General features: G+C 38.8%; 4 protein-coding genes across 6 annotated transcripts; 3 read left to right on the forward strand and 1 right to left on the reverse strand.

The window, feature by feature from the left end:
* Positions 1-248: 248 nt before the first annotated feature.
* Positions 249-4,791, forward strand: LOC102305647 (adhesion G protein-coupled receptor E5-like). Its single transcript, XM_042228607.1, has 12 exons — positions 249-485; positions 1,218-1,371; positions 1,482-1,604; positions 1,693-1,886; positions 1,969-2,133; positions 2,229-2,423; positions 2,571-2,788; positions 2,871-2,931; positions 3,055-3,146; positions 3,345-3,510; positions 3,586-3,657; positions 3,895-4,791. The coding sequence occupies exons 1-12, from the start codon at positions 414-416 to the stop codon at positions 3,934-3,936; spliced, it is 1,554 nt and encodes a 517-aa protein (XP_042084541.1). The 5' UTR covers positions 249-413; the 3' UTR covers positions 3,937-4,791.
* A 3,299-nt stretch (positions 4,792-8,090) lies between these two features.
* Positions 8,091-10,237, forward strand: ptger1c (prostaglandin E receptor 1c (subtype EP1)). 2 transcript variants are annotated; one of them, XM_042228603.1, is made up of 3 exons: positions 8,091-8,293; positions 8,935-9,771; positions 9,920-10,237. In XM_042228603.1, the coding sequence occupies exons 2-3, from the start codon at positions 8,941-8,943 to the stop codon at positions 10,097-10,099; spliced, it is 1,011 nt and encodes a 336-aa protein (XP_042084537.1). In that variant the 5' UTR covers positions 8,091-8,293; positions 8,935-8,940; the 3' UTR covers positions 10,100-10,237. The 2 variants fall into 2 exon arrangements, with proteins under 2 accessions (XP_042084537.1, XP_042084538.1); XM_042228604.1 differs by lacking the exon at positions 8,091-8,293 and having other exon boundaries at positions 8,346-9,771.
* Positions 10,238-10,410: 173 nt separating this feature from the next.
* On the forward strand, positions 10,411-17,232 carry slc27a1a (solute carrier family 27 member 1a). 2 transcript variants are annotated; one of them, XM_005942301.2, is made up of 13 exons: positions 10,411-10,820; positions 11,093-11,260; positions 11,359-11,753; positions 13,160-13,327; positions 13,938-14,007; positions 14,110-14,201; positions 14,281-14,390; positions 14,506-14,715; positions 14,803-14,929; positions 15,034-15,171; positions 15,670-15,834; positions 15,957-16,103; positions 16,191-17,232. In XM_005942301.2, exons 2-13 carry the CDS (start codon positions 11,094-11,096, stop codon positions 16,346-16,348), a joined length of 1,947 nt encoding a protein of 648 aa, XP_005942363.1. In that variant the 5' UTR covers positions 10,411-10,820; position 11,093; the 3' UTR covers positions 16,349-17,232. The 2 variants fall into 2 exon arrangements, with proteins under 2 accessions (XP_005942363.1, XP_042084536.1); XM_042228602.1 differs by lacking the exon at positions 10,411-10,820 and having other exon boundaries at positions 10,827-11,260.
* On the reverse strand, positions 16,556-20,304 carry trim35-13 (tripartite motif containing 35-13). Its single transcript, XM_005942300.2, has 6 exons — positions 19,561-20,304; positions 18,565-18,660; positions 18,237-18,467; positions 18,118-18,140; positions 17,929-18,047; positions 16,556-17,839 (listed from the first exon to the last, which is right to left on the reverse strand). Exons 1-6 carry the CDS (start codon positions 19,966-19,968, stop codon positions 17,301-17,303), a joined length of 1,416 nt encoding a protein of 471 aa, XP_005942362.1. The 5' UTR covers positions 19,969-20,304; the 3' UTR covers positions 16,556-17,300.
* Between the last annotated feature and the right edge of the window lie 232 nt (positions 20,305-20,536).

A 20,536-nucleotide genomic window follows, 5' to 3' on the forward strand; every position in this document is an offset into this window, starting at 1 on the left:
CCCTGTGGTCAGAATGGATTATGTAACAACACACAAGGCAGTTATTACTGCATGTGCAACGCAGGGTTCACTAACTATGGCAACAAAACGGCACGCTGCACTGGTGAGGATACAATAAAAACTGAACTTTGCCAAAATCCATTTTAATCTGATTTTCTTCAAAGTAAATGCATGAACAGAACACTTCAAGAAAACTTTGGTCATCAGTAAAAACTTTTAATACTTTATTTCCTCAGAATTAAACTGTGATGTTTTCAAAGATATAAATGATGTGAAAGAGGTAACTCCACACAAGACACAGTTATATCACGAGTCAAAATATACTTGAAATGCGTATTATCTCATAGATTTATTTTATCATCCTCCAATCCCTCTTCTAGAGATTTCATATTGCAGATGGCTTAGTGAATTACATGGAAAAAACCTGTCAGGAACTCACAAACAACAAAAGACCAGTAGAGCTGAATGGAGAGGAGACTCTAAAGGTACAACTAAAGTAAACTGTAGTCTTTTTTTTTTTTTGGAGGGGGGTGGAAGGGGGGGATATGGTGTTCAGATTTCTTGTAGACTGTTGATGTTGACCCCAGTATCAAAGTCTGCCTCAGTCTGACTCTTTCTTGTTTCACCCTGCAGTTACGATTATGTCCAGAAACATTTGGACAGTAACAGATTTCTAAGAAATATTGTTCTGTACTGCAATAGATTTTAAATGAAACATTTAAATGCAATTAATGCAATTAAAATGTGTGCTTTCAGCTGTAATTCAAGCTAAAGAAAGTATTACATTAACTCCTAAAGAATGATTGCATTGTTCACACATAATCACAAATATCTCTTTTTTGTCTTAAATGCTGAGTGAAGAGCATTCACAATCTGGCCTTTTCATGTAGTCTTTGTGTTTTTTTTTCATTGTGCTAGGCTTGGATAATTAATTTGTAAATATGATATGCCAACCTACTAGAGAGTTTTCTTCACTTGCTGGATGTTAAGGTGTTCTTTTACTGGGTGAAAAGTTTTCAGCAATCATCCAACGCTGTTGTCTTCTGCTGCCTTTTTGTGTTGCTTAGCTCATCATTTCATTCTTTTGTTTTATTTATTTGAGATAGACTAAAGCCCCCTGTAACCCTGAATGTGTGTCTGCATGTCTGCCCGTGTGTAAATATTGCCTGACTTAAGTGTATTTTACTCCATCTTCCTCTCTTCTCCTGTGCCTGTAGAGATTCCTGAATATGACTGATGAGCTCTTGTCCAGTGCATTTCTTAATTATAAAAGGAAAGTTTCAGACTTTCTTGACTTGGTGGGAAATGCTCTGAGACTCATAGGACCCTTCACTAATTCTTCAAGGATTTATATCTCCTCAACTCAGACAGGTTAAATAGAAATTCGAAGAAAATAAATCAATTCACTTTTAGATGATTTTTTATTGATACAACTTTAGGAAACCAGCAATGCATGTTCAGAAAAGTCTGTCTGGTTTCAGAGCTGGACATGTTTGTACACAAGGGGCCTGTTATACCTAAAGGAAACATAACATTATCAACTAAGCATGCTAACTTGGACATCCAGATGGAGATAGCTACTGGAGATCCTGCCTATTACCCCAGTAATCATATGCCAACAAATACTATATTTCTAACCAATTTCATCAAATTATGAGCCCCTCTAATGATGCTCTCCTTTCATTCTTACAGGCTTTACAACAGTGTCCTTGATGAGCTATTCAAACCTGGAAAACTCTACAGATGGCTTCTTTAATGGAATGAAATCACAAAAGAACCAGAGCTTTAAGATAAACTCCAAAGTGGCGACTGTCACTGTCAGCAACAGAAATACAAGCCACCTCAAAACGCCAGTTAACCTAACTTTAAACCACCTAGAAGAACAGGTAGAGGTTATCTCTCATTTGTTGTTTCAGATTGTGGTGATCACTTTTGCCAAAAAAACCCCCACATATATTTGTTTTATAGGCAAATCAGACATTCCACATCTGTGTGTTCTGGGATTCCTCGGTGAATGGAGGATCATGGTCTGATCGTGGTTGCGGTGTGGCAGAGTCAAACCTGGAATATACTTCCTGTTCCTGTAACCACCTGGGAACCTTTGCTATATTCACGGCTTACAATGAAATTAAGGTTTAAACTAATTAACCGCAACATTTAAACTTCAGACTATTTAGTAGTTAAACCTTTAATCCACTTTCATGTACTTTCATTTACTTTCCCAACAGGAGAAGTTTGAGTTTCATCTGATCATATGGGTGTTCCTGTCCATTTCACTGATTTGCTTATTCATCTCCATCTTGACATTCTCAATGATCCGCTCTATTAAAAGTCCAAGAACCACCATCCACCTGCATCTCTGCATCAGCCTCTTCATTGCAAACCTTGCCTTCCTAGCAGGAATCTCTCATTTTGAGAACCAGGTAAATACTAACTGTGTTTGAAGCTCAGATGAATGCAGATCCAGAATTTTTTACTTAACTTGAATTGTGATGTAAAGGGACAAAATGAGGAAAAGAACAGAAGTTTAGTAAGTCTAGTTCGGCAATATCTCATCTCTTCCCCATTAGGATAGCTGCACAGTGGTGACAGGGATCCTGCATTTTTCCTATCTGGCAACATTTTTATGGATGTGTCTGGACAGTGTACAACTGCTCAGGATGATAATGCTTGTTTCGAACACCAACTTTAAAACCCTCCACATGATGGCAGCTGCCTATGGAGTTCCAGCTGTTATTGTTGCCATCTCTGCCTTAGCTAATTCCAGGGGACATGGCACTGAGAGATAGTAAGTTCCCTCTATTCCTAAAATTTTATCATCAATTTATCCTTGAATCTCTATTTATCTTAACTCTTAATGTGCATTTCAGCTGTTGGGTAACCCAGGGATTTATTTGGAATTACTTTGGCCCTGCATGTGTAATCATCATTGTAAGTAAAGTTGAAATCAATTTAGGGAAATGATTATAGAGTAAAATGATGTGTAAAAAAAAAAAAAAAGCTGATTTAAACATAAATGTTGCTTTTGTTGTTCATTTGTTTTTGCTTTTTCAGGTAAACATTTTCTTCTTTTTCATAACTGTATGGAAGTTAGCACAGAAGTTCTCAAGTGTAAACCCTGACCTGGATGACCTGCACAAAATAGAGTAAGTTACCCATAAGCTGCGCGTAGAAATCACTATCATGATCCTGTTGAGTTTTGGTTGTGCTGTTTAGATTATTTCTTACGTTGCTTTAGAATTTTTTATCTAGGTTTTGGATTTTTGTTTTGGGATTGGTCCGTAGCCAACAAAGGCTGATTTTTCAATCGGTCATTCATTTTCTTGCATGCATGTTTTCTGCAGGGCATTCACCATTAGTGCAGTGGCTCAGCTATTTGTATTGGGCAACACCTGGATCTTTGGTTCTTTCCAGTTTCAGGAAAACCATACAGCCATGGCTTACCTCACCATCTTTGGCAGCCTGGAAGGAGTTACACTCTTTGCAGTGTATTGTCTGTTTTCCAGGCAGGTTAGTAATATTCATGCTTAACTAAATAAGAAGTTCTTGCCTGTTGGTAAAATTTCATTTATATCCTCATTTTAGGTGAGGGAAGAGTACAAACACGCCTTGACCAGAATGTGTGCTCCTCGGAAGAAGAGTGACAGAAAAGCTCGTGTAAGCAGTTATTTACAGAAATTGATGGCACGGATTAACATTTGATCGGCAGCGGTACTGCCGCAAACTATTCCTGAAGTTTCATTTTGAACACCTTCGAAATTTGACCATTTTGTTTGTTTGATAAGCTGTTCTGAAGGACATCAAGATGTGAAGTGAATAAGATCCTTTGGTTATAATGAAAGACATTTTTGATCATTTTTTGAATATGAATATTCTTCATTTTGTCATCATCAGGTTTCGAAGAGTGCCCAGGATACAAGAGAATGTCAACTTTGAGGAGCTAGAAAGTAATCACCTGCCAGATAAAAACTGCTGACATGTATATTTCAATTTTTGTACTGGACAAATATCTCTTAAGCAATCTTATAAAAGTGGAGGGATGATGACTTTGTATACTTGCTGATATCTGTAGAATTCCCCATGTCATTTCTGAAGCGGAAATTTCTGAAGATGTCAAAAGGGTTTTTGTACCAGGCTGTAAATATGCTTTTTAATGCTATAAAATTTGCCTTTTTAACATAGTCTATGCAGACTGACTCCCCTTTTGGAACCAACTTCTTGTGTCATCTAGAGAAACTGCAATAGTTGCAATTTCTGCTTTGACTTCATTTTCAAGCAGCCGAGGTTTACCCTAACCTCAGTCATATTTACCATCACCCTGTTGTTGGTTAAACTAATCATCTTTTTTTTTGCCTGAATTTATATTCAGTTAACTGTTGGTTCTGTAATTTTGTTGTGTTACCTACCACTAGTTGGGGCTCCCACTCCCTTCTCTGTACAGGGAAAATATAAAGGGTGCAGCACTTGAGAAGTTCTATGTATGCTTTCAGAGTAAATTGAATTATAACCACTCAGCAGAAACTACATGCAACATGCGGATGCTAGCTCACCAGAAAGGAAGGCTGATGGTGTTTGCAGATAAGACAGTAACACTAACAGTAACTTCACTCAGGACACACATCTGGCATCCTGTGTTTGAAATATTATGAACAGTGAAGGTCGACCAGGTTCATTTTTCTTTTGTGTAATACAGTTGCAAAGAGCATTTATAATGTACAAATTAAGAAATATGAATAATTAGGTATCCTTGTTTTGAATGAGAGCTTTTATGATTTGTTTATATTACATTTTGACACCAATATATAATTTATGTAATATCTATCTATATCTATAGATGCAAATATATAGACATGTATAATCTGCAACATGATTTTTTGAAATAACATTGAATAAATGAAATCTGTGTTTGCAACAAACTTTTTCTCTTCTGTGTTCAAGGTGATGGCTTAAGATTTTTTTTTCTCAGCTCTTCTTAAATGTCTTCTTTCTGCTCATCTAGACATTAACAAATTTCAAAAAGGAAATCTCTGTGTTCACAATGCATCATGTATCAACACACAAGGCAGTTATTACTGTTTCTGCAATGCTGGCTTCAGACTAAAATCTGGCTGATTTAACTTGTCTGGGAATCTGGAACAATAAGGAGGTGAAGGCTGAGTATGACATAATGCAGCAAAATGTTTATCGTCTCTAGGCATTGTTATATAACAATATAATTAGATTTGTAATATTTAGAAAACTACTATAGGGGTTAAAGTCCAGACGCTTTTCTTTGCAAGCTCCTTTGACTACGATGACCTGGATGACTGAGAACCTTCACAGACATACTATAGGGGTTGATTACATTAAATTGTAGAAGCTTAATTTTCAGACAGCTGCATACGATCAGAAAGAAAAGCACGCACAAACCTGGAAGAGTTGGCCAGATTTGTAGTGAAACGGCTGGCAATGGACAGATGCAACGGTATTGATGATTACACCCTTGTTCAATAAAGAGGATTTATGTTGTATAACAAAACACAATAAGACAGCTCATCAATTTGTTCATCTACACGGGGCATTTTGTAGAGGGTAGCAGGTGTGCCAGTTTGTCTTGAAACAACAAATGTAATCTCCACATTATGATGTTTTTCTCAAAATAGAATTATTACTTTAATCTTATTTTTTTAACTTTAATCTCAAAACCCATCCATCCATTCTTTACCACTAAATGATCAATAATATTTTTGTTCTTAATAATGCCCATTTCCACTGCAGAAATGGAACCATTTTGAGCCAGTGACAATACAAAAAAACTGAACTTCCTTTGTGAATTATCTGAAATAAATCTCTCAGGAGCTCAGAGACAGTAAGAAATCAGTGGACCTGAATGAAGAGGACATTCTTTGTAGGATAGAGTCTGGTGACCCTATGGATGGATGTTGGAAAACTGTTCGTGTTGCGCTGGCTATTTCTTTCTGATTAATTTGTTATGACTCTAATTAATAAATTAATAAATAGACAAAGGGCATTAGTAAAGGTGACTGGGTAGAAAAATAGGAATAATTATAATAATGTTTTAATTTGTTCATTTATTTATTTGTTGAGTCACTTGAATTAAAGCTGAGTTTCATTAGCTTAGCTTTAACTTGTTGCATTCTCATCTATTGAAAAACAGAAATAAATTATTTAAAATTGTGTCATGGGCTAAATATTTTCTGACTTTAACTGTATTTCACTCCATCTCCTTCTCTTCTCCTGTGCCTGTAGAGATTACTGAATTTGACTGATGACCTCTTGTCCAGAGCAGTCCTCAATTCTAAAAGGAAAGTTTCACATGTTCTGGTCTTAGTGGGAAATGCTCTGAGATTCATAGGGCACTTAAATACCACTTCAGAGATTAATATATGTTCTACTCACAAACATTAAATAGAGGTAAATCAGTTGAATTTTTGACCATTCGTTAAGTAGAATTCAACCTTTAACTTATATTTTATACAGTATTAGCAAAGAAGCAACGCATGTTCAGAAAAGTCTGTCTGGTTTCAGAGGCGGACCTGCTTGTACATAAGGGGCCTGTTATATCCAAAGGAAGCACGGCTTTATCAACTAAGCATGCTAATTTGGACATCCAGATGGAGATAGCTGCTGGAGATCCTGCCTTTTACCCTGGTAATCACATGCCAACATATACTGCATTTCTAACCAATCTTGTCAGATTGTAACCCACTCCACTCACATTGTGATTTTATTGCTACAGGCTTTACAGCAGTGTCATTGATGAGCTACAGATACTTTCTTTGATGAGATGAAATCACAAAAGAAAAACAGCTTTAAGAAAAACTGCATATATAAGATTTTTTTAGGCCCAAAAAATGATGGTTTCTTCAAAAAGAATGTGGAACAAAAAAAACTGTCAAACTTGATTGCTTGTGAAGAAATAATATCATTTTTAATTTGGTGCCACACATTGGCACAAAAAATTGTGAGACTAAAAACGTTATATAAATAAACATTATATATATAAAAACTATTACAGCAGTTCTTCCCTTCAGTGTCCTAACACTTACACTTACAGTGCTTTTAAAAGAATCCTTGCTGCAACACAGAGAATATTCAATTTTCAAAACTTTTATTTCACATCGTGTGTGTTTGTGTCTGCGTGTGTTGCGTTTTACACAGCACTCAAACTTTCTTGGTAACATGACTTTACACAAAGCTTGTTACATCAATTTCCTTTCAATTTCATTTCTGTTTATTTATTTTTCAAAAGAAGCTTGAAGAGATTAAACAGATAAAGCAGAGCTCCACACAGGGTAACATAACAATGCTTTTTGTGGCATCCACAATTTTCTCCAGAAGCACCTTCTGACATGTCTTTAAATTAGTCAAAATTGTATTTTAATGTTTTTCTGTTTTACATTTTCAGAAGCTTTAAACTGAATACATATTCTCTGTAATATTTTAGGCCTTTGTGTATTGACATTTCCGACTTCATTCATTTTATTTTATCTGGAAAATAAAAACAGAGGAAGGATAAAGAGTTCTATTTTTCTTTAGTCGTTTAGCAGAAATAAAATAAATAATTCCGCTTCCATTCAATGACATTTTCCATCTTTCCCCTTATGTTTCTTAGATCTGAGGGTTCAACTTCAAAGACTGAAATAGTTATACTCAGAGAGGAAATGGGAGACTGTCTCCACTTCCTTCCTGTTTACGTAAGATCACAGATAACAACTCTGAACAACTCTGAAGTCTACACATAGGTTTATGAATAATGCTGTTTAAGTTATCATTGCAAATTTCTTGTTTAGAAAATGTTTAAATACATGTCTAAAATACTTTTTCAATAATATAATTTTTAATATGTGAGATACCTGTTAGGATGTTGTTTAGCATGTGATGGTGCATCTAAGTATCTAATTATCATCTACTCTTTCAAACTCTTTTGATGATTTTTGTCTGGTGTATAAATGCTGGAATTTGAGGAAGAAAATGTTAGTGAGGACTAACATTTTTTGAGCTCTACTCTGTTCCAAATGAGCATCTCTTACGAGTAGATTAGAGGACATGTTCAGACGGGAAAGAATAGTATGCAGAGAAACCTGTCTGCAGATAGAGAAAGAGAAAGGTAGACCAGGCAGGAAGAGGAGCTTTCAGAGGACAAGAAAAAAAATTAGGGGAGGGGAATGAAAGTAAATAACCGTAGGCAACTGTGATCATACTGTGATTTGGTACATGAGGCATCTGTGTTATCAAGAGGCACATTCATCATCCTTCATTCCTTTTGAGTGTTCATCAAAGGAGTCTGAAGGTAAGTTAATGGCAATTTACTACATAGAAATAATACTATACGTTTAGATACATTCCCCTCTACTGAAATAATTTAAGCAAAACGTGATTGTGGGGAGATCTTGGCAAGAAATTTCTTTAAAAAAAGAAATAAACACTCTCCTTTACAGTGTTGCTTCAGTTCATTTATGCAAAGCTCTCTTAGAGGAGTTGAGGTCTGAATTTTGACTGGGGCATTGCAGCACTCTGTTTTGTTTTCTTTTTCAGCCGCTCTAGTATAGATTTGCTCCTGTACTTCAATCAAGCCTGTTGCATGACCCTATTTGAGGCATGTTTTAAGCATTATTAGTCTACATCATTCATTAGGAATAAAAGCAGGGTTTTATCTACTGTGTTTCATTCTTGCCAAGGAATAGAGGCTCATCTAAACGCTCTTTAAATCCCATTTGTCAGAAACATACCACTTATTATTACTTTGAGCTGCCCAGTAAAGCATGTATCTACTGAGTTTTTGTTTGTTTGTTTTTAACTTCTCTGATGTGTTGTTGTCTGCGATTTACTTGAGATATCTAGATGGCAAAACAGGTTGAAATTAGCTAAAAAATTGTAGACTTTAACTAATGCATGTTCTTTTAAACTTTTTCATAATTTTTCTTTTTGTAGGTATCAATGGAAATGATGACAACTTGCCATCTGAATCAGACATGTGGCCAGCCGAATAGTAGCGTCCCACCTCCCATGAGCAATTCAGGCTTAGCAATATCCTGCTTCACAATGTTATTCGGCACCATCTCCAACCTTGCTGCACTGAGCATCCTGGCTAAGTCTCGTGGTAGATTCTGCCGCCAGTCCAAAGCACCATTCCTACTTCTAACAGTGGCTTTGCTTTTGGCTGACCTCGGAGGTCATGTGATCCTAGGTTCCTTTGCACTGTATCTCCACATGAATCATCAGTATACTATGAAACTATGTGATGTCTTTGGAACAAATATGGTGTTTTTTGGCCTGTGCCCTTTGCTGTTCGGTTGTGTTATGGCAGTGGAGCGCTGTGTGGCCATCACTAAGCCATTTTGTCGTTTTAATATGATTACTGTGGCTCATGTGGTACGGGTGGTGTTATTCCTTTCCGCTCTTGCACTTGTTCTGGCAATTCTGCCTTTACTCAAAGTAGGGACTTATACTATCCAATATCCATGCACCTGGTGTTTTTTGAGAGTTACTTCTCCATGTTTTGCAGCTGACACTTACCTGGCTTTGATTTTCTCATGTCTGGGCCTCACTGCGCTCACCCTTTCCCTGTTCAGCAACATAATGAGTGTTGCCTCATTGGTGCATGCCAGAATGAAGACCCCCAATGGTCAAACAAACCACACAACCCGCTTTGGTCGTCATGAATCACGTACATCATCTTCTTCGCTGTTTTTTTCATTGGATATAGAGGTAATGGCGCAACTGGTAGTCATCACTGTTGTTTCCTGTGTCTGCTGGAGCCCCTTCCTTGTGAGTGCTGCTTTTGTTATTCTGAAGACTTTTTTTCTACAATAATTTAGATATGATTTATTTTAATATTAGATCTGATTAATAAAAAGGGACAAAGAATAAATAACACATCATAATTGTTTTCTCTCATTTTTCTCCTACATTTTAGATCCAAATTCTTCTGATGCAGCTCAAGCAAAGCCCTGGAACATCAGCTCAAAAGCTCATCTATGTGGCTTTACGTATAGCCTCCTGGAATCAGATCTTAGACCCCTGGGTTTACATCTTACTGAGGAAGACAGTGCTCTTCAGAGTTTGTGGACAGAGATGGACCCTGACAAGAACATAGTTCCACTATTTGCATTAACTATATTACTCATGGACTTTTTGTATAGAGAACATAGATACTTTCTATTTATTAACAAACCAAGAGCTTATTTACACAAGCAGTTAGTGAATAAGAGATGGAGGCGGACTTGAACTACATTTCACAACATTTAGTAGTCTGTACCGGTTCTGTCATCAATAGCAGCTACTTGCAGATTGGCCAATGGGGCGGTATTAGTTTTGGCCAATCAAAATTGAGAAAAGCTTGACAAGCAGTGAGTTTAACAAATAGCGGACCTGCAGTAGAAGGTTAACGCCCGTGGTGGGTGGTGCTTCTGTGGCAGCGACTCTGTTCAATATGGAGTACAGAAAATAGCCACATTCAGCTGGAGTTTAACTGTTCTCATTCACATTTGTGCCACTTGGGCACAAATTATAATCGCAGGCTCGTAGAGGACACGTGACTGGACTCGCTAACGTATGTTTGACATATTTATAGATGTACTTTGAATAAACTAATAAATACTTGAGCACAACTGCGCTGTAAGAAGTAAAAGTGTGCTAAGACTTGGAAAAAAAATAATACGGATTTTCCTGAAAACGCTTCATTGGGGACTTTCTCGACGCTCCCAACAAACGGAAGGACGATTTGAAATACCGCTGGTTTTCTAAATAATAAGGCGGGCCGACCTGCGAGGTTATCGGGTGAAAGGTGACAGTGCTTCTGTCTAATTGACCTGTAGGTAAGTTATGCGTTTAAAGTTTGTGAGTAAACAGTGGTTCTTTAAATGCCGCTTGTTCACACACGATGCTTAAATTTGAGCTGAATTTCCTTTAAAAACGTAATCTCCGTTCAGTGGAGTAATGCGTTAGTTACAACCTGCAAAAGTTTCTCGTGTGTACTGACCTGCAACTGTAGTACTTTAAGCCTCCAGAGTGGAACTCATGTAGGCTTTAGCTCAAGCCAGTTCTTTCTGCTAAACGCTTCGTCTTTCTCCTTTTATACTGTGACAAGAATGCACAATGCAGCGAGTGTTTCAGCCTCTCTGGGGTCCATGGGACTGTGTCGTCTCTTCGGGGTGTCCTGGCCCTGGAGTCTGGCAGCAGGTCTTGGGGTATATCTAGGCACAAGCAGCTGGAAATACTTCTACATTGCAGCACGCACGGCCAAGAGAGACCTCAAGTAAGTTAACGACATCTACATCAAGTTGGGACTCATTTGCGTGTATATCTGTATACATCTTTGTGCTTAGACCTGATTTTTCTTGTCACACTCCCCAGTGGCTTGTATGTGCTCATGAGAGTGAAGCTGGCCTTATGGCGCTACATGCACCATGGAAGCAATATTCCTTCCATTTTCGCCCAGACAGTGAAACTCCACCCAAATAAACCAGCTCTCATCTATGAGGCCACGGGAGAAATGTGGACCTTCACCCAGCTGGATGAGATATCAAATGGAGTCGCCCATTGGGCGAGAGGTCAAGGATGGGTCTCCGGAGATGTTGTGGCCCTTTTCATGGAAAGTAGGCCATTACAGGTGGCACTTTGGCTGGGTTTGGCCAAAGTTGGAGTGGAAGCTGCACTCATCAACTTTAGTCTCCGCTGTGATCCTCTTCTGCACTGTATCGGGGTATCAGAGTCACGGGCGATTGTGTTCGGAGCTGAGCTGGCGGATGGTAAGAATGTAGAGATGATGTAGAGAGAGCTGATCATAAAATGAGTATTTGTTTTAATTTTGTATAAATGGAGCTGTTTGTATAAATCTGTGATGCAGTATTATACTGTCAGCAAGGGACAGGTGTTATGTTTGCACCCACAATACAGCTAGTCTCAGCTACAGATTCCTTGCTTGATATCTGTAACGGTATAGTAGATGGTCATCTTAGGTGGTGTCATTGTTAACACTCAATCTGTTTTAGAATATGTTATTAATCCCTAAGGAAATGATGTAGTTACAGTTGCTCCAAGACAATAAGAACAGTAACAGACTGAACTAATATAAAATATTACAAAGTTACAAAGTATAAGAAATAGCCCAATTATAAATATCCAGAATATTACAGAGATTAAATATATGAGTGACACTGTACTCTAAACTTTAAACTGTAAAACTTTATTTTGTTATTGTCACTGTAGAGCATATGCAAATATTAAGGCTTTAACTATTGCACTGTGTACTGTGCATTAGATGGAGAAATTGTACCGAGAGAGAGCCTCAGGCAGGAATGATTTCCTGTGTGGTTCAGTGGTGCATTTAGGTAATCTCAGTCTCTCACTGAACGTGCTCCTGTGACTGGGCACTCATGGAGTGGGTGGAGGGTATTGTCCAGAATTGTCCTTATCTTGGACAACATCCGCCTCTCTGACAACAAGGGAGTCCAGCACCGTCACAACAATATTGGCAGTATCCGCATCTGCGACCCTCAGCCTGCTGTAAAACAAACAATAATAATGACAGGGCCTATGAAATGTAAGATGAGTTGGACCTGTTGTTGGCATCCATGCTGCCAGTGAAATTCTTGGTGAAGCTAGTTAACGCAGTTTAAATACAACTTTTAAAAGCCAGAGACAATACCTGATATGAATTTGGCTGATCTCTCCTTCAATTGTGCGACCTTGAGCTCTTTAGTTTCCAGTGCTATTTTTAAATCACTTAGTGGAGGTCCTATTCTGATCATTTACAAGTGGCATGGATCCCATGAATCTCAAACTTGCACGGAGAGAAAACATCAGCAACTGTGTCAAACTGGCAAATGCCAGGAATTTTTGGCTGTACATACACAAGTATGTGATTAAATTCCCTGCAACTTTCCCCTTTACCAAAGTGGAATTCAAGTTAAAGGGCGAATGAGAATCCCAGAAGACCAAGTGATCAAAACATAAGTGTTCAGAAGTGATCTAATAATAGCAGATTGTGGTGAATTACTACCCAAGGTTATGACCTTGAAGAGCACTAGCTGAATTAAAATCATCTAATGGTGTTGGACAACTTTATGATCACACACATACAATCTAGAGAGTCTGAACTGAGCTGACTTATATCCCCTTTTTATATCTAACTATGTTTCTTCCTGAATGCCAGCTATGTTGGACATCAGTTCCACCATGAGCCAGTCCATGGTACGATTTTGTACAGGAGACCTCAGTGCAGAACAGTTAGCCTGTCTTGCTGCTCAACCTCTGGACCCTATTTTAGCTGCTGCACCTAAACATTCCCCTTCGCCTTGTGTTCCCCCTAAAGGAATGAATGGTGAGTATCTCACTAAACTCAGCTCTCACTCTGACACTTAATCTGTATGTTAATGAGTGACTCCATTTCAGATGCCTTCTTAAACAATTTCCTTACAGTGTGTGTAGCTGTTAACCTTTGGTTCTTGGTTGATTCGGAATTCCCAAAGTGTATGCGCCATAGTAATTCATTTTTCTCACACTGCTATTTCAAAACTAAAATTACTTTCCAGTAATTATATATCTCAAGCCTGATAAGGAAAATACTTGCCTAATAATGCGAGTCATTTTATGACAGTTGCATTTATTTTTCTTAGACAGCTGTCTGGAGCAGATAAGAGTGACTTGCTTGCACTGTCCAGTCTGGATATTAATAAACCATTTCCTAGCCCAGTGGTAAATCTGTCTTAGATGAATTAACATATAAGCCAGTATTAAAGGTGTGAGCTTCAGATATACCTTACATAACAGTTCAGATGAAATTGCAAAGGGAAATATTAAGCAAAGTAGAAACGATGTCTGCATTTTCAGTTCTTTAATGCATTGGTTTCCAAAATGCCATCCCAGCAGTAAATAAAACACTATGTAAATTTGCAGGGTGCATTTTTATGCTATATTCTATTGTTTTGCAGACCGCCTATTTTATATTTACACCTCGGGGACCACAGGATTGCCCAAGGCTGCCATTGTGGTTCACAGTCGGTATGTTTTCTTGAAGAATCACTACCAAAAGAAAAAAAAATCACCTTTCTTCAAAGTTAATACATTTAATGTTTATCTGGGAATCTCTGTTTTCTTTGACAGCTATTACAGAATTGCTGCTTTTGGGTATTTTGCCTTTCGCATGCGCTCTGATGACATTGTCTATGACTGCCTGCCTCTCTATCACTCAGCAGGTATGTGGTGCTAGTCTACAGATTTTTAATGACTACAGTTTCACCTTCAAGGTTTGATCAAGTTTTCTTCTCTTTCCAGGAAACATTATTGGAGTTGGCCAGTGTCTGATCCACGGCCTCACTGTTGTAGTGAAGAAAAAATTCTCTGCCAGCCGCTTCTGGGAAGATTGTATTAAGTACAACTGCACTGTAAGCACCTATTGATTTCATTAGTATGGCATTTATAATAGTTTTTTTGAAGTTATTCATAAACCATGAGGTTTTGAACAATAAGATTTTTTTTTTTTCTTCCCTCGGCTTGTAGGTGGTGCAGTATATTGGGGAAATCTGCCGCTACCTCTTGTCTCAGCCCGTGCGGCCAGCTGAGAAGCAACACAAAGTACGGCTTGCTGTGGGAAATGGATTGCGCCCCAGTGTTTGGGAAGCCTTCATGGAGCGTTTTGGGGTGGCGCAGATTGGCGAGTTCTATGGGGCCACCGAGTGCAACTGCAGCATTGCTAACATGGATGGCAAGGTCAGCAACTACCATGTAACTTGACATGCATGTCCTCACTATTACAATGTTAATTGGATCAGAGTTTGGCTAATTCTATCCTGCCAGGTGGGAGCCTGTGGATTCAACAGCCGTATTCTTCCCAATGTGTACCCCATCCGTCTGGTGAGGGTTGATGAAGACACTATGGAACTTGTTCGGGACAGCCGTGGGTTCTGTGTGCCTTGCCGTCCTGGTACTGAACATCTATACAGTAGTTACAACTTGAAGGGTTTTGGGAGTCTTTGACCTATGCTGGTCTTCTTAGAGTGCTAAATTATAGTCCTCCATGCCTTGCAGGGGAACCAGGCCTTCTGGTAGGCCGCATCAACCAACAAGACCCATTAAGGCGTTTTGATGGCTATGCTAACCAGGATGCTACAAAGAAGAAGATCGCTCACAATGTCTTCAAGAAAAATGATTCTGCTTATTTATCAGGTTGGGAATAATTTTTGTTTGATGCACCTATAAAGAAATTATTGTCCCTCGTCTTTTCTAAACAAACATTCATGAAGTCTACTGCAGTTCAGTCGACTTGGCAGGAAATAGATTAAGTTCATTCAGATCATTCAGATCACCTGGAGTCATTTCTCCCTGTTACCTGGCAAAATCAGCAAATTACCATATGATCAAGTTGATAATGATGTCTCGCACAAAGTTTTGTTTTCAGAGTTTATATATAAACTTTTACTGTGACATCCACCTTGCTACACCTGATTATCGATGTAGTGGGAGCTTCACCCATTTTTCTGCCTGTCATTGTTTATGCTTGCATAGCTTGCACATCACATTTTTAAAATTTGCTACATTAAACTTGTGTTTTTCAAGTGTTCAAGGTAATTGTTATTCAAACAAAACTTGGAAGTGTAAATAACTCATGTCAGTGATTAATAGCTGTAAAAACCGCACAGGTACTTTGCTTTACCTCCACCCCAGGTGACGTGTTAGTGATGGATGAGCTGGGCTACATGTACTTCCGGGATCGCAGTGGGGACACCTTCCGCTGGCGAGGGGAAAACGTCTCCACCACTGAGGTTGAGGGTATACTAAGCAATCTTCTGGGTCAAACTGATGTTGCAGTGTATGGTGTGGCAGTGGCAGGTAATGGTTCATGTACTTAACTGCCTTTAGCATTGCATTGGGACTATGTAGTTCCCCTTTATTGTTTAGTGATTTTAAAAGAACTCAATACTACAACTATTTATTTCTGTGCTTAACTCCAGGTGTGGAAGGTAAGGCAGGCATGGCTGCCATTGCAGATGCCACGGGGAGTTTTGACTGCAGCAATTTCTTGCAGGATATCCAACGAGTTCTTCCTCCGTATGCTCGCCCTGTGTTCCTGAGAATCTCCCCACATGTAGACACCACTGGTAAAATGCTCCTTTAGTTTTATGCTACCACTGATGACTACATATGAAAACAAATTATAATCTGTGTGTATCAATATTTCTGTATAGGTACATTTAAAATCCAGAAAACCAGGCTGCAGAGGGAGGGATTCGACCCACGACTCACGAATGACAAGATCTACTTTTTAAACACCAGAGGTGCACGTTACGAGGCCATGAATGAGGAGCTATACAACGCTATAGTCGAGGGAAGAATGTCTTTATGATCTGGAGGCTTTAGCAGGGCAGTCAGGGACCCTTACTTAAACAGCTACTTTTCAGAGAATGAGTAATATATAGATATAGGAGTGTGTGCATCACTCAGCCTTGATGTACCACAGTTGCAGGGAAGAGACTGAGCGGGCTTCCGACATGGAGAGAGTACTGTAACAGATGATGTTTTAACACTGTATAAGTAACACACCAGAACATGATGTGTGGGCATTTATTCCCTTTAATAGCATCTTTGTCCATTTTTAAAATCTGAGCATCACCGCACATAGAGTGGAGTAGAAATCTTACATTAATGTGAGTAGGAAAAAAGGGTAGTCAGGTTAAACTTTGTTACATGGTATGTACCTGTTTATAAACTGTGCTGCAAGATTAATTCTGTATAGGTTTAAACAATAGTTTTGTGTTATTGCTGTGTGTATGAATGAGGCTAAGAGACCAGAGTTCAACATGCAGTGTATGTGGCTACTAGCTTGAACACCCACCCTTGACATTTTTATCTTTGACATGTTTATTGCAATGGGAAACTAATCCCACTTGTCAAATCTGAACTTCTGAGGACACTTGTTTACAAATATGCCAGCATTGCTGTTTTATGTGCCTTTTATGAAACTAAGAAACTAAGATCTGTATTTAATGACTTTTTTTTTAATATGAGCTTAACTGTGTGTCGAAATCACAGAAGTGATATTTTCATCATACGATACTAGGTCACATATAGTAACTGTTATTGTGTAAAAAATCTCATTACTGTTGTAAGATGTAGTTGTAAAGCTTGGGAAGATATTCACAATCATGGATCTGTTGGAAATTTTTTTAACTCAAATGAAAGATTTTAAACTGTCTGTTTAAAGCAATTAAAGGTTACTTTAATATCCTACTGTAACCTGGATCATTATGAAGAGCCTCAGAGTTTACAGAACAATTTCATAATGTCTTCAAGTTGATTTACTGTTCTGTTGATAAGGATATCCGTGAGGGTAGAATTTTCAGTGGATGCTCTTTGCAAGCAGTGCAAAAGTAAGGAAAGGCTCTAGGCGTGACAACATCTGTGAAGGTGTAGAGGGGTGTTCTCTGTCTAGGGTCGTAAAAGGTCACCTTGCCTCTGTCCATGTCTAAAACCACTCTTATCACATCCGGCTTCTTGGTCATGTTGAGCGGCTCCCACGGTGCTGTGCAGGCTTTATGCTCTCCATTGCGAAACCTTATAGTCCAGAATCCCTCTGCTGGTGTTAGAATGTGTTTCCCCTTCCTGTTGATTGACTCACTGGCTACCCCGACCACCCAGTAGGTGTTGTCATTCACCTCTACATCCCAACTATGGCGTCCAGAGGAATAGCCCTCAGCGGCCAGCATCTCAGCACTGACGTCAAAACGTTCTGGGTTGTCTGGGAGCTTGAAAATCTGGGTAGAGTTCTGCACAACTGCGAGATCCTCGGAGATGATGAAGCAGCTAGCTGCTGTGTTCGGATCCAGAATCACAGGAGCTTGGGGAAATAAGTAAGAAGTTGGTGCTGTGATTGGCATAAAAGCATGACAGTAAAACTGGCAAACAAATTCTGTGTGTGAAACTCACTGTATTTGACTATCCTCTTCATCTTCTCCCACACTTTATATTTCAGAGAGCCCAAGTGCTTGGCCACATCAATCAGAGCACTAGATACCATTTGTGGATCGGGAGAACTTTGCCAGGTTCTGAAAAGATACTCGAGCAGTTAATTTGTGAATATTGTTAATAAGCTGAAGTGGATGTGGTAGCACTTACCTCCTTATTGTTTCCTTGTATTTCTGAAAGTAAAAATAAAGAGGATCATTTATCAAATGATACTTTCAAATATATAAAAACATTACAGTCAGCTTGCTGTTCTAATTGATCTGGTCTACCTTAAGAAATGGGATATCTTGAGTTGACATCTCCTGTTCAACTAATTTGATGGTGTTGGAAAGAGATGCCATTTCACTGTTGATCTCTTCAATCGTCTGGTTAATCATTAAGTTCTTCTGATCCTCCTCAGCCTTTAAATCAGAAAGTCTGGCAGCCTCCTGCTCTTTAAGGAAACGGTGAAGGGCTTCAAATTCCTCTTTGATCTGTGTTTCAGTCTGTTCAGCTTGGTTCTGGAAAGACACATGATTGATGAGTAATCATTGCTTCCGCACCTTGGCTCTTTTTGAAGTCCAAAGCAACATTTGGAACTGATGGAACCGACAGTACCTTGGCATGTTCTGCCATTTCCTCACAGACCATTTTTGTCTTCTTGTACAGCTGTAATTTCTCTTTCAATGGTAAGAGTGCACTCTTTAGTTCCTCCTTTAAAAAAAAAAAAAGACAGGCCATCAACTCTTTAAAACAAGGTCACTCTGGCAGGTGGCCAATCTGCCAGCACAATGCGGGGCTTTCAGCTGCTGCATACCCTTCATGGCAGCATTCCATGTCAGTGCAAAGCTGCACATTACATCAGCATTGGCTTTAAGAGACAAATATCTTTTTATCTGGTGACACAAACAATATCAAGCATCCAAACAGAAGTATAATATAGGCTCCTGTAGTTTTATTTTCCAGATAAGTATTAAATGTTTACTGGTCTTGAGACCAGGCAGAAGAAGGCATGAGCAGAGTTAATGTGGCGTCAGAGAAACCGTGGAGTCAAGTTTCAGTTCTTTTCGCACAGCAATAGCAACAGTAAACCAAATATATAAATCTATTATTAGAATGTTAATGAACACTGTCAGAAAAAAAGCTTCACACATATTGTATCAGCATATCAGACTATGAGAAATACAAAAGAAGTTCAGAAGAGTAAAGTCAAAAGTAATGAAAAAACTTTTTTTTTGACAAGATTTCAATTAAAATACAGTTGAGGTACAACATGATGCATCACCTGTTTATAAAATGATAAACAGTCTTTGAGGCTGACTTCTGAAATATTTTCTCTCAGACTATTCAGGACTGTCAACATATCCTTAATTACACAGGCTTAACCTTATTGTTAATCTTAGGTTGTAGTCATTGACTTGTCATTTACCTTGCAAACACTGTGGCTGATACATCAACAAACATTTTTTTCATTATCCATTGCGTCATTTGCAGATAGAGATTGTTTTGTGCAAATTTATTTATGTTTAAGATAAGGAGATCTAATTAAACCATGCAACTTATGTTTGCAAAAAGTAAATGGTCTGAGTATCCCTGTGACCTTAACATGCTTACCTTGCAGTCATGGGCACCTTCCCCGATGGCATAAAGCCGGTGCCCAGAGTGTGCAGCTGCTTTCCCACATAGACCACAAATTGGCTCTAAGTCTTCCACACAGAAGAGTGTGAGCTTTTCTCCATGCTCTTTGCAAGCCTCTGGGTCATTCTTGCTTCTGTCCTTCTTGAAGGATTCACAGGCCTTCTCGAGCACAGTGCTCACGACTATTTGATCCATAGAGGAACGGCGCCAGCAAAGAGGACAGTAGTGTGAATGTGAATCCCCACTGTCTTGTGTGTCCCAGCTGTCTTTCAGACAGGCTTTACAGAATTTGTGTCTGCAAGTGAGCACCACAGGCTGACTTAGAATATGTCCACACACTGGGCAGGAAAGGTCATCCTCAGTATGAACACGTCTGGTGGCCATTCTTCTACACAGAGCTTTGATGATGTGACAGGATCCAAAGCCACTCCCATGTGCTGGACGGCTACTTCTTAGCCTCAGAAATAAGTGTTAATATCTCAGCTCACACAGGCATGCTGTGTTGTGTTGTGCATGCAGATTGCGCTTTCTCAAATAAACACCACCTCTGAGAAAAAAAACATCGCTTTATCAAAGAGATTTTATCTATTCAGATGTGCACAAATAATATAATCCCAGGGATGACAGAAGGGAGAATAGTGATGATAGAGTAGCTGCACCCTCGGTGATCTTCTCATTACACTTATGTTATTATCGCCTCTAGTTATTTGAGAAGTTTCTGAAGTCTGTGTGTAATAAAAGAGGTGACTAAGAAACAATGTCCAAAATAAGACTCAGGGTGGGAGTATAAATAGAAAGAAGTCATCAACACTGGAACATTTTTTCTCTGTTAAGTTTAGCTTTGGACATGAGGCTTTTAGGAAGTGACACATCATTTTTCCATATCCCTTATGGTAGTCCTTATATTTCAAAAAAGGTGTGCAAACAGTCACATGGTGGTCATGACGGTGGA

Source organism: Haplochromis burtoni, unplaced genomic scaffold (assembly GCF_018398535.1).
Source record: "Haplochromis burtoni strain Fernald_Lab_line unplaced genomic scaffold, NCSU_Asbu1 Contig_335, whole genome shotgun sequence".
In the NCBI taxonomy this organism is placed as follows: Eukaryota; Metazoa; Chordata; class Actinopteri; order Cichliformes; family Cichlidae; genus Haplochromis; species Haplochromis burtoni.

Bases quoted from the DNA above. Each gene is read 5' to 3' on its own strand.
- LOC102305647 (XM_042228607.1), top strand. From the start codon at position 414: ATGGAAAAAACCTGTCAGGAACTCACAAACAACAAAAGACCAGTAGAG. The intron at 486-1,217 runs GTACAACTAAAG...CTGTGCCTGTAG, and splicing joins ATGGAGAGGAGACTCTAAAG to AGATTCCTGAATATGACTGA. The intron at 3,147-3,344 runs GTAAGTTACCCA...TGTTTTCTGCAG, and splicing joins GATGACCTGCACAAAATAGA to GGCATTCACCATTAGTGCAG.
- ptger1c (XM_042228603.1), top strand. From the start codon at position 8,941: ATGGAAATGATGACAACTTGCCATCTGAATCAGACATGTGGCCAGCCG. The intron at 9,772-9,919 runs GTGAGTGCTGCT...CCTACATTTTAG, and splicing joins TCTGCTGGAGCCCCTTCCTT to ATCCAAATTCTTCTGATGCA.
- slc27a1a (XM_005942301.2), top strand. From the start codon at position 11,094: ATGCACAATGCAGCGAGTGTTTCAGCCTCTCTGGGGTCCATGGGACTG. The intron at 11,754-13,159 runs GTAAGAATGTAG...CCTGAATGCCAG, and splicing joins CGGAGCTGAGCTGGCGGATG to CTATGTTGGACATCAGTTCC. The intron at 14,202-14,280 runs GTATGTGGTGCT...TTCTCTTTCCAG, and splicing joins GCCTCTCTATCACTCAGCAG to GAAACATTATTGGAGTTGGC.
- trim35-13 (XM_005942300.2), bottom strand. From the start codon at position 19,968: ATGGCCACCAGACGTGTTCATACTGAGGATGACCTTTCCTGCCCAGTG. The intron at 18,141-18,236 runs GTAGACCAGATC...TTTTACTTTCAG, and splicing joins AAGATATCCCATTTCTTAAG to AAATACAAGGAAACAATAAG. The intron at 17,840-17,928 runs GTGAGTTTCACA...TATTTCCCCAAG, and splicing joins GAAGAGGATAGTCAAATACA to CTCCTGTGATTCTGGATCCG.